This window comes from Rhipicephalus microplus, chromosome 1, assembly GCF_043290135.1.
Source record: "Rhipicephalus microplus isolate Deutch F79 chromosome 1, USDA_Rmic, whole genome shotgun sequence".
Taxonomy (NCBI): Eukaryota; Metazoa; Arthropoda; class Arachnida; order Ixodida; family Ixodidae; genus Rhipicephalus; species Rhipicephalus microplus.
The window spans coordinates 172,468,551-172,481,793 of record NC_134700.1 but is presented as its reverse complement, the minus strand read 5'-3'; the positions used below and the strand labels follow the sequence as shown (position 1 = coordinate 172,481,793).

The 13,243-nt window shown below is 45.7% G+C and overlaps 1 protein-coding gene across 1 annotated transcript in view; it reads right to left on the bottom strand.

The window, feature by feature from the left end:
- Nucleotides 1–13,243, bottom strand: part of IA-2 (tyrosine phosphatase IA-2) — a 624,632-nt gene that overhangs the window by 350,324 nt on the left and 261,065 nt on the right. The window contains exon 12 of the mRNA XM_037429474.2: nucleotides 11,973–12,052. Within this exon, the coding sequence (XP_037285371.2) occupies nucleotides 11,973–12,052 (80 nt within the window). The remainder of the gene's footprint in view (nucleotides 1–11,972; nucleotides 12,053–13,243) is intronic.

The following is a 13,243-nucleotide window of genomic DNA, read 5'->3' as shown; positions in this document are numbered from 1 at the left end:
AAGCGATCAATGCATCCACGCGAATGGGCAGGCATGGTTTAGCAGCTGCAGTTAGCAGAAACAGCTGCCGCACACTAGAGAAGTCTCGCCTGCACGTGATTAAAACACTTATAAACAACAACAAAAAAGAAAATCAAGATTAGAAGAAAAACAAGATAATACAGTAGAATTATCTCACCTCTGTTGGGCGCAAGCTAAAGCCATTACTCTGGCATAACCGCGAAGCAATAAACCGGGGAAAATCGGTGTCCCGACCGAGTTTCTCTAGCATTCATATTGATTAAATAGCTTTGGATATACTGAGAGGTGCAAGTGGCTGCGTTGAGAATTCTTAGTCAGCATTTATTAAAAAAACATATTTAAGCGATTTTGTGAAAATGCACATTTAAGAAAACAAGCCTGATCATAATATTACTGCCACCGCGTTTTCTGTAAAATTAATGCAATGGTTCCTGTCTGATCTGTTATCGTCCCCATCTCACTCACTGCCATGGCTCTGATATTTTGCTATAATTCAAGCCTGCCTCACAGGCTACCGCATTTCGCCGCCTAAAATTATCGCGACTTCCAATTTTCTATTTTAATCGTCGTCCACCGTACCCTCTTGTCATCTATTGGGTACTACATTTGTCACACATCATAGTCAAATAGAAGAGGCCATCTAAAAAAAAGAGCCCCGATCGTAGCAGCCTAAGACATCGGCCGCAAAAGATAACTCCTATATTTAAAAAAAAATAGACAAAGGTGATAGGGTAGGGAGTTGTCTACTTTTGCATGCCTATGACGGTTTCCTGTGGTTCCAATAACTAACGGTTTGCATGCACCAATGGTACATGAGGATGTCGTGGAGTATGTATAGATGCAATGAAAACTTGAGTTGCGGGAAGCACTCGTGTTGTGCCCTTTATAGTCACAATCGAGTTAGTGCTTCCGTTTTTTTATTATTATTATTTTGAACCATTACCAGCTAGCTCACCTTTCAATTTTGCTTCAAGGGCCATTCTTGCGATGAGATAGGCGTGTTTTCAAGGAGTTGGGTATAGATGCTCTCAACAAAAATCAATTGTTACCATGAAAACATTCATCTTTACTGCACAAGGAGCACGTTTCGATAGTTGCGCGGTAACCTTCCCATATGCGTTAGGCACGGCGTCATTTCAGTGCGAGCCTTACTATCAAGTATTGTTTATGTTTCATTAGCAAGCGTGTCGACGTGCAACGGGGAGCAGATGAAGACGCCAAAATCTATAGCCACTTTCTCCCTCATTATTCTGCACATCGTTTTCCCTCACTTTCGTGTATTCGCGCCCTTGCACCTGCTTTGGAACAAACGAGGGAGAATCGAGTGAAGCGTTCACACAGCACTGGAGAAACAAGGCCGGCATCGGCATTTTTGAGGGGCACGGTGCGGTTATGCAAACGCCGTAGAGCCCGACACCTCTAACGGCGCGAACGAGACGGGAAGAATTGAAAAGTGCGATGGATGATAGCTAGCGGTGACGGCGAGGTGACAAGCGCACGACTATTTGAGAGCAGCGAGTTGGGGTAGACAGAGAGAGAGATAGAGAGATAATGCGGCATAGACTGACGCCTAGACACCCGGAAGAAGTGAGAGAAAAGGGCTGATTGTGTAGAGGAATGAAGAGCTAGGAGGAGCGGGTCGCGGTCAAAAAAAGAGTTTCCGCTTAGTTGTGCCAAGGATCCTGGAGAATTCTGCGAAGCGCCGGGAGCACAGTTCGTGGTACTTCTGCCACAAGCAGATGGCGCTCGTTCATGACGAAGAGAAACGCAGCGCGCACCGAGAAGGTGGGTGCGCAAAATTAGGCGAAAAACGACGGGTCGATGCATCTGGGTTCGCGCGGGTAGCGTCATCCCTTCTTTACCTCGCTTCCTCACTGCGCACCTTGCACGTACTCGTTCAGTAGGTCGCCAGTATCATCGGAACTTCACCCTTTTCTTTTACTTCTTCGTTTTTTTTAACCTCTGTCTCTGTGCACGCTCACCAGCCCGAACTTCTTGAGGGCATTCCCCATATACGCTTTGTCGTGCGCTGGGATCTCAACCACAATAACTGTACTTTTTTTATATAAAGCTTCCAGATGCACACGCGAGCATGTTCACTATTGGCCCGTGTAAATAGAACGCAAGCAGTGTCCACGAACATTGCCATTCGCCCTTCCACCTCCCAGTTATCTCTGAGTTGCCCTCACTTCCACACCCGCACCATTTTTTTCTTTTATTTCCACCGGCGAACTCATAGGCTAAAAGCGCTGTGATGGCCACCTGCTGGACACGCACGTCGATAGAGAGCAACAAATGTTTTAGAACTAAGTTGCTGGCGTTTCAGGGAAGCAGCAACGACCTCTACTATAAAACTGAAGATAAAACTAAACTTTTGCATTTTTCCTATGGGGAATCGAAGCTCAAGTTTGCGTAGCGACGACAACGCCGCTCCTGGCTCTGGCGGCAAGCTCCGGGCAAATTGAGGATATGCGTCGCCATGTGTTTCGCGTGCGACACGCGCAAAACGCGTTCTGTAGTCAGTGCGGGTAACTTCGGCGCCGTGCCGTCAGCTTGGCGTGCTAAAACGAGGCGCTCTCTGTGCGCAGTTGCCTTTCCGCGATGGAAGAAGCGGCCCCACGGAAGCGACGGCGAGATCCGAAGTATTGCTGTGTCGTGGGCTGCCACAACAATGCGGACAACACCAAGAGACGCTCTCCACGGGTAAGGGCCCGTGGAGAGCCTCTCATAAGCGCGAAAATGCACGCGACAGCCACGAGCGACGCTATGAGCGACGAAATATGCAGGGCGTTCGCGCGACGTGTCGCGTGCTCGTTTTCGCGCGATCGCTCGGTTCTTCAGATTTGGAAACTGTCGCTCATCGCCCGGAAGTGCAGGGCTCAAGCAGCCAATAGCGAAATACCGTAAAAGACAAAGACTACATAGGTGCACTTGACCCTGCCCGAGTCACGTATGCGCAACAAGAAATAACGCAATGTTTATTATGCGTGTGCATATAAAAAAGTGCTGCAAGGCAATAATAAACACTTTCCCTTTCATTACACAACAATATATCTTATTTTTAAATTGCATACCGCTCGCTACGCGGTTTTCTTGGTGCGAGTAGACGGCCTCATGCCAGCAACAGTGGAATTCGCTCACCGAAGCCGTCGCGTGCATGAGGTTTGCCTGCGCTAGCGACTGCTCGCGCGAAGCCGATCTACGTCGCGTCGCTTGTCGTTGTCGCGTGCATTTTCGCGCTTATGAGGTTTGGCCTTAAAGCGGGCAACCGAGAACTGAGCCGCGTTTGCGAAAGATAGAGCCAGCATGACACTAGAGCCGGAGAAAAAAGCAGCCGAGCACATCAACTTGACTCACAGTGGCTAAAGCTGAATTGACAGCTTCGCCGTGAAGTCAGCGGGTCTTGATCCGGTGGCATGGAGGACATGACTCTAAACCTTCTCGTACATTTTAATGTCGTGACAGTATAAGTTTAGCGTTTGTTTATTCTTTAGCACGCCGCAAACGTTTGCACATGACAGTTCACGGCTGCTACTGCTAGATATCACATCAAAACAGCAATTATATGACTTTCATAAACGTCCACGCAGCACATCGATAAAGTACGCGGCTTCGTGTCGACAGAATGAGACTTACCTCGAGGCATACTTCGAACACGGTACTATCGCGGACACGAGAAATGCATTTTGCAGTGACTTGGACGACCCCGTCTATCGTCCGCTGCACATCATAAACGTGACTGCCGAGCTTTACTACTTTTGCTAGACTCGCTTTTCGAAAGCACTTGTCCAGATCAGAGATCTCTTTGAAGCCGCGCTGCAGGCGGCACATTGTGGGATGACTCAAAGGCACCGCGCGTGCTCGGAGCGAGCAGGTAAGCGAGAGAAAGCGCGTTGGCGGGAAGGGAAAACGCGCAATATACATTCCCAATTTCTCCTTTTCTACCAAAGATGGCGCTGCCTGTCGAGAGTCACAGCGCCCCCATGCGTTGATTTGGATACCCGCCTATTCACAGTATAAGAGGGCACGATACGACAAGGACGAGAGGGAGCAACGAGGACCAGCACTGATAAAAAAATCTTTCTGCAGCACATATAGGTATTCCGAAAAGAGGGAGGAGATTTTGCTACCATATGCGCACATGTCCTGATGCCATGGAAAGCTCATATGCGAAGATAATTAATCTGTTTGTCTGTTTCATAACGATTCATATATATGATTCACATTTCAAGTGAATTCAAAGTTTATTTTCACCTATAGGCATCGACACGGCAGTGTCGATTTCTTGAGCTTGGTGCTAAACTCCTAGAAAAAGTAGGCTGTTTGATTGACTTTCGAATGATTGCGATGTATAGATGGCGATAGCTTCGTGATATTGACGGACCAACAAGGCTGGGAGTGACGACGGAGGTGGTGACGTAGGGCTTTCCACAAACTATGCAGCGAAAAGTGTATTGAGACATGGGGCCACAGCAGCGGCCACCCAAAAGAAAGCGCTCAAAGAACTCAGAGAGAGGTTTGACCATTCGTTCTAGAAATAACTATTACATTGCCGTAAACAAAACTTTTTTATCATTTCTTAAGCCACATGACAGGGCTAATTGATGAAACAGTCTGCTAAAGTCGAGTGCAATCTGTATGCTGGATGTAAGTTGGTGGTTGTTACTTACTGCCAACAATAGCTCTCACAATAGTATGTAAGGTGCCCCCAGCAAACTCTAGTCATAATTTGTAAATATGTCAACGCCCTGTACGACGCCGCTCTCTGATTCATCTTGCTCTTTAGTAGAGGGATAAAACCCCTCTAATTTCGCGATCATTCTTACTGCTTAGTAGGGCATGGTTGTTCTATTACGTTTTCATCAATGAATCTGTGAAAAGAGTTTTGAATATTAACCTGTACATCGGTTGAAAAAACTCTCGATTAGGCAGTGTGTAAATATATACATTGCCAGCATACATTACAAAGTGTCATGACAACACGCAAACTTCAAAGCGAGCTTACACTCATCAGCAAAAAGAACTTGGAGCACGATTTATAATTATGACAATAGAACACCATTATTCTTTGCGAGAAGGTGTGAAACGTACTTGTTGTTTTTTCTATCCTTTTCAAACGCTATTCCAGCGCATGTTTAAGCTCATTGTGCGTCGCATGCCGCCGTGCCAGTTACGTCGTCAAGACGTGCGCATAGTCTCGCCTATAGCTAACGATAGCAACATTGAACCGCTGAATAGCGGCAAATCTCGCATAACAAGCCGGCGATGTCACTTAAGACTTGAGCATTACGGTTGAGCTCTGCGACTATAGGACACAACCTGTGCAACAGCGAGTTAGCAGTGATCCCTCCTTCGCTTGTCCAAGCACGATTGACGCTTTGAAAGCCGAATACCCCAGAGCAATCTGTGAGAGTATGCGGAGTAGCTAAGAGCGCGTCCGTTTGCGACAAACTCACATTGGCGAAGATATTCGCAAAAATGGTATCACACTTTAAAAATCCTGAACGTAGGTTGTCTTTGAATGTAATATAAAAATGCTGGCCAAAGCCTATATATTCTCGTCTTTTGTATTTTAGTTCAGAGTGAATTAAGAGTGCCCACGTGGCACATAGCAGAAAAAGAGGGGGGAAACAAAGGGGGGGGGGCTGCACGATTGGCGATAATAGATTCAATGCTATTTGGCGCCTTTTTGTCGACATATCTCGACGGCTACTTGGAGACATGCCCCAAGATTAAAGGTGGCTGCGTACGTGATATTCTCGGGACTGTGAGATCAAACAGAACGCGGTACTAAGTGGTATATATACACTATCAGTACGTAATAAAAGCATTACCTTCCCGTTTGTTCATCTTCGTACACTTATTTTTTAGTGACGTCGAGATCTCTCAAAACGAAGCGCCACAATAGAAGATTTTTTTTTTAGTTCTGGAAGGGCCATCATCACAGAGATTCTAACATCGCACATTATCCAAAATCATGCATTGCGTTATTCGAAGGTAGTTACTTTTGTCCCTCACTGACGCCAAGTCATCCGTTTGCTTTGCTTGTTGCGTGCTTTAATTTCACTCTACTTATGCCATAGCTTCGACGCTACAGTTAAACACACCCTTTAGAAGAAAAAAAAAAGAGCAGTCATAACGATCATCTTACACTGCGTGAATACTTTTGCGCTAACAATGCATTTAGTATTTCGTTCTTTCCGCGAGCTATTTGGGAGTGGAATGCTTCGGCCGAGATGGCAGTCAAACAGCCTATACTGCAAACAAATTTGTTGAACTTGCTGGTTAAACCACGCGACACACTAGTGACGCTATCATTATTGCTTTAATCATTGCCCTTTTTACCTGTATATTTTAAATTTGGGACGTGATACGATGGCAATTCCTACCTGAAGCGCTTGTATTTCTTTTCATTTTTTTGTTTATGTTGTTTTTGCAGTACTTATGTCCCGTAGACGAAGAGAGACTGCGCTATCATACTTTCACCCCTTAATAACCACAATATAATAATATCTGGCATTTAACGTCCCCAAAACACGATATGATTATGACAGGCGCCGCAATGGAGGGTTCCGGAAATTTTGGCCATCTGCCGTCCATTAACGTGCTTTGACACCACACAGTAAACGGGCCTCTACTGTTTCTCCTTCATCTCAATGCGACCGCCACAGTCGGAATCGAACCCGCGATCTTTAAAGACAGCAACCGAGCACCGTAGCCTGTTCCACCGAGACGCGCACTCCTTAAAAAAATAAATCGATAATGGTTATCATTTAATATCATAATTTGTCGTAACTATATTTAACTACAGTTATATTACGTGAATGTGTACCATGTCTGTAGATCCTTCAAACCGGCTCCTTTAGAAATCCCTGACGGGATTGACAACATTGCTAAATAAAAGTTACAAAGAGCTACAAATACTTTTCCCGACACCTTCCTTTACTTCACTCTCTGTTGGCTTCATTGTGCCATCTCTAGCGATAATCCTAGTTCTTCATCAACTCGCCATATTCTACAACATGGTCATGTGTTACCTACTTAGCGGCCTGTTGCTCCATTTCGCGAAATATTTGTGATGTCGATCAGTGACCCAAGTCCAGAACAATCACAAGGGGGGATAAAAATCATATCATGACAGTCATATTGTTTTTTTTTTCAATTGGGTTAAATTTTTGTTTACGTGATAATTGAATCACGCTATGAATTGAGAGACAGAACAACTTTATTGAACATGTCTGTAGAATCAATAAGGCTAAAATTAAAAAAAAAACGAGCATTGAGTTTGAGCTCGAGTAATGGCACCGTTCTATTCGGTCTTCTATACGAACCGATCAAGCGGCGTTTGCGAAATTCAATGTCTCATACTGCTGAGCGGTATTGAGCATGCTGAAAAATAGTTATGAAGCCCTTAGGAAATTCAATTGAATGTGCGATACTTACCAGTCAAGTAATTCAAATATAGCATGTTCTAAATAAAAATCTCATAGGTCACACTTGCAAGGGGTGTATATTCCCCGCAGCTTGAATGCAAGGAGTGTGCTGATCCTTCTGAACCCCCCTCTCCATGATTCACGCCAATGATATCAATTAAAACATGCAGCCGATGCACGGCGAAACCCTAAGGTGTTCGCGCAACTCTATAAAGCTTTTGATTTCGACACAGCGAAAACACTCCGAAAATGCGACCTGTTGTAGTGCTCACTCACATAATACGTGCATGTACCACTCCTCCTTCAATATTTGCAATAGGCACTATCTCAGTCTTGCTCGTCATAAAGAGCGAGACAAAAAATGCTTAAAGTAACCGTAGCCACATAAATACTCGCTACGTTGTTTCCCGAAAAACGTTCGCCTCGAGTAAAAGCCCAGTTTTGGCGGGAATCTCAGATCGACATGTGTACACTTTCGAGCCTATACCGTAGCCAAAAGTAGGTTCTATCCGAAAACTTTCAACGATTCAACTATCGTGTTTGCGAAATGCCATCCGCAAAGAAAAAAAAACAGATGGTTCTTCACTAGCATCGCACCATCTGAAGATACAAGTATCTGCGTGTCACGAGGAAAAAGCACACGTTAAAAGAGAAAAAATAAAAAAAAGAAGAGCTACGAAGAACGCGAAAGCGGTACGAACGGGCATTGCTTGTCAGCGCCTCATAGTCGGGTCTGCGGGCAAGAACGCCAGAAAATTCTGCGGCCCTAAAAACGTTTGCCATACTTGTCCACGTTTCTCGGAGAGTGCGAGGATAAAGGTAACCGCGGCGGGGCGTCGGTGATAGTCCGGGGCTTTTCTGAGTCCTCTCTACGCGAACGTTGTTTGCCAAGGGCCGTCGTTGCCGCCGTTCCCTCGCTCATACCTCTCTTTCTCTCTCTCTCTCTCTCTCTCTCTCTCTCTCTCTTCCTCTCTGGGCTAGAAAACGCAACGCGCTACTGCAAACCCGTGGGAAGAAGCCGGCTTTGCCACAGGGTTCGGCGCGGGCGCTTTTAAAGGCTCTACGGCGCGCCGTCTAAAGATCCTCCTTTGGCGCTGGTGTTGACACTGCTCGCCCGCGCATGGCGTCGTCGTGGGCGCCGTTTACCTCTCTGCCTGCTACCGAGGTTTTTGCGGCCGGGAGCTTAGCGCGTAGAGCGCAGAAGGCCGTGCGCACCACAAGCGCGTCGCAAATGGACGTCGTCGCGCTTCCTCCTCCAGCCTCGGCCAACACACCACCGCGGTGCAGTCTATACGGGGCCTGTAAACTTCTAAGTGGCGGTCGTCGGTGTGTGTGCAAGTGGTGAAGGCTCGTTGAGGATAGCGCCGCTGAACCTCGAACAAATCGGTGGTACCCGAAACAAGCGTTACATTCTCGGTCGTCGTCGGAGTCTTTCGAGCACTCGGATGAGGCGAACGTTCGCGATGTCTGCCTCCAACGAGCAGGAAGCTCGTCAAGCCGCTCTAGAACACGCGTGTAGGCTCCATTTAGCTAAAACGGCGTAATGTTGAGAAAACTTGGAATGCCGGTGGGCAAGGCAAGTAGAAACCACTGAAATCACGGAGCTCCCTGCTCACTACATTCTCCGTGCGCACACAGGCATTCACGATTGGCGTGGCCTATCTATATCTCGGGAATGGCGACCGCAGTCCAAGTTACTTTTTCAGGTCAATCGCTTCAATAAAGTGAGCATGCTGACTGGCCGTCAAAAGCTGCAGCCTTCACCATCCTGCAGAATGTTAGACGTGTACGCGGAGCCACGGAATCTGTACACTATGCACGCTGCGGATAGCGTAAGTAGGGCCATCTTGCGTTAGTCCGGTAACGTGGACGAGCTAGGTGCCCGCCAGCTCTGCTGTGATAAAGCCTTGCACTTCGCCGTGGTGGTCTAGTGGATAAGGTACTCGGCTGCTGATCGGCCGCGAGATCGAATCCCGGCAGCGGCGGCTGCATTTTCGATGGAGGCAAAAATGCTGTTGGCCCGTGTGCTCAGATTTGAGAGCACGGTAAAGAATCCTAGGTTGTTGGAATTTCCGGAGCCCTCCGCTACGTCGTCTCTCGTAATCATATAGTGGTTTTGGGACGTTAACATCCACATATCAATCAATCGGTAACATAGACAAACATGTGTAAACGTTGTGTAAAGCTATGATTCAGACGATATTTTCGATTCTTTCTATCTGTATTTGCGTGGGTGTGTGCCTTTCATCAAGCTCTGAGAATCCCCTGAGCTTTTTAAAAAAGAAGAAAAACTTGAAAGAATAGCCTGTTTTAGAAAGCTTAACTATTTCTAAAATCAAGCCTTAAACGGCACGCCGACGTTTTTGTGCGAGCGATTGCTCCACCTAAGTTTGTTTTTGTGTTTTTAGCACTTGCTGGAAACTATGCTAGAGACTTTTTTCTGCCTTTACCAATTTCAAAATGATACACGCCGCACTCAGCGAAAACAAAAACACTTTCATGTCTGCGTTCTTCACGAATTCCATGGACTACAGCAAGCTTTGCTAGCATTAGAGCAGAAGTTTGCAATCTCCTCTACAGTGTGAAGTTCGCAAGCACTAAAGAAACCAAATATTTCTGTTGGATGTTTTGCTTCTTTGTTTTATAATCTGCGACACAAGCCCAGACGGCGTATTTTCGTTAAAGGAAAACTAATCACGATAACATTATTTAGGTGTTTAAAACAAGTCTATTATATTGCCCTGGCTCTTGTCACAGCGTCCAATTATTCTTTAGTTGGAAACTCTTGAACAGGTGATTACTACCCTCGACCAAGGGGTGATATTGCTGGGGCGGCGTTCGCTACTTTAACTAGGAACCGTGCATCAACGTGGATTCTAACGAATTAGTGCGAATATAATTTCTCGTTACCACGCTAACATCCTATTTGGCGTGAGAACAGCAACTGGTTTCTGCGAAGCTGCTACAGGTGCTGTGAAAAGAAGAGCTATATAATGATGCATTATCACAATCGTTGATGGCTTCTGCAATAGATACGCTCGTACACAAACTCAATATTATGCTGTAGTAATTTATGTTATCGCAACAGGTAACAAAGAAATAATAATTTTAATATGCGACCGAAGTTGACATTGCGGAATATATGCAGCTCCTTCTCTCACCACCATCCTGCGTCAAATTCCTAAATAGTGTGTGTATACTTGTTGCACAATATGTGTACCTAAAGGTGAATAAGTAAAGACGGATGACGACAATTGAACCCTTCATTACTTTTTTCATAAAAACTGAGACATTCATTCTGTGACTGTTGTGCACTGAGGCAAAGCTACGTTGTTTCTGCCATGTAGTATACACAAATTATCCTACGCTGTGAGAAACGTTTCCGAATGAGCAAACTTTCTGGGGCTGAATCAGCTTTAAAGAGAGACTAAAGTCAAACAACAATTTAGGTCAACATCTAAAATAATAAAACAAAATAGCAATGTATGACAACATCTAAAACGGCAGTATCATCAACAGCAGTGTCCTACTTACCGAGAAACTAGGGTAAGTACACGAAAAAACATGCGCTACGATAGGACATTTCCAAAATGAGCCCGCTTACGTCAGAGGTACCGCCTACAATTATTCACAAGTAATCAAACTAGCTGCGCTAAATAAAGAACATTCCAGGCATCAAGAGACGTAATAAAACGCTGTTTGTTCGTGTTTGTTTGATTCTCGTAAAAAAGAACCACCGGACGTTACTATTGGAAATGGCGCGAGCGGTTCAAAAGTTCAGTTTTCGCCTGGTTAAACTGGCAAGGTAGCGCCATCTAGCGAGGCCCAGTTGAACCAGTCACGTCTGCCATCTTGCCGGCCATGGCAGGAAATTGCTCAATGTCCGTTGTTGCTGCTGTGACTCCCGCTACTTTCGTTCTGCTGTTACTAGTGTCGGCGGCCACGGGGTGATGTCGGGAAACGTTGTGCACGGCAACAGTGACGTGTGAAGTTCCTCTTGAGGCGGGTAATTTGAAGCGCACTAACCCGATGCGGACCACTAAAACATAATTTTATTTCAAAATAAGCACTGCCTTGCACAAAAGTAACACTAAAAAGTTTCTGGAATGCTATTTTAACAATCAACGTCGACTTAATTGGTTATTTATTGTTCCTTTAAAAGAAAGACGCGCTTCATTCCATACAATAGCAACTGGCATTGCAAAAATTCACCCCTATAAGATTATGTTATCGTTTGGTCAATGCGGATACTTTGCAATACATTAACAATGAGGCCTTTTAAAGTTTTATTAAGATAGGTTTCAGCCTGTTAATCCACCTCTTAATATAGCTGCTTGACTACTGGTATTGCCAAAGCCAAGGTAACAGCATTCACGTCCAAGCAAGGATCAGTTATTTTTTTCTCCAGTTACAAAGCTTCGTATATCAGCCAACCAACACCCTTAATTGCGGTTAAATGAAAAAAAGATATCCACACTGCAGTGCCTGGAGCAACAGCATGCAGGTATAAACGCTCACCTGCTTTGGCTGCGACGGTTGTGGCGTTGAGGTTCTGGGAGTTCGGGTTCACCTTGAAGTTCACTCGGTTTCCCTCCAGACTGTAAATAACAGAAAAGATGTCACACTGACCGAAAAGAAGAAATAGCGATCACGCTCTCCTCCAACTGAGCTTTCAGTGTTGTAAAATGATAGCAAACCAAACTTATTTAACATATCACCACACATTACAAGCCTCCAGTTCCCCTCCCCCCACCCGCAAAAAAAAAAAAAGCCTAAGCATCTGATTTTCTGTTTTGTTCCACCGCACTTGCTGAATCTTGCCGCATTTTTTGTTTTTATTATTCAAAACCTAGCATAGTGTGGAAGACAACCGAACGGTGTTATTTGAAGGTCTTCTGAGTTCTACTTTGTTTCCAACCAAACTACTAAAACAACTCACGTTCAGAGGGCGCAAGCATCTACAGGTCCATGAAAACTTTTACACAGGTAACCTTACCAACTTCGCGACATCCTTTTCAACGAAGAGCGTACCGTATTTTTCTTCTACAGTATCGATCCACCATTACATGTTTTCAGTAATTAGAAATTATTTACAAGTATTACTCTCAGTGCTTTTTCTTCTATCCTGCGTTTGTGTATCGTCCAACGTAGATTCTGTCGTTTCATTCAAGTATCACTCAGCGCCTTTGAGACTTACACCCGTGACGGAATCTTCAGTGGCTGGCCACTTTTCCCATACTCTAACGCAACCAGGCGAGTTATGGCGAAACATCGAAATCACCAAGGACCGGTGAAATTGTAGCTCGTTCTATAACGCGACACGTGCACGCAGTGGAACACAAATCCTCGCGCGGCAAGCAAAGACTCAAGTGCGAAAACGCCTTCAGCACTGCAAGTGAGCGGAAGGCGAAACGGCGAGCGAAGGGCTAACCCCTAGCCGTAGACCTTCGAAGAAACGGCCCTGCCGATTTCCTAACTGGCGTTCAAGAAAAGTTAATGAGTTTCTTCAAATGAAATCTGCGCTAGCGAATCGAGGACGGGTGGTGGCACCGCCGTAGGGGGCAGCGCGAGGGAGGAGATTGGAAGGAGGGATGACATAGGTTTCTTCATCCTGCTCTCGCCTCCTCCTCTCCTCTTCCGCGAGCCGTAGGTTCAATAAACGGTTCGTAATTGCCACGGCAGGATTGGACCTAGCTTCCGTGCGCGTTGGCTGGAGTAAATCTTCAGTGAAGTCGCGAGTGAAAAGCCTGGAGACCCGGGCTTCCCTAAACCCCGCTACTGTACCACAC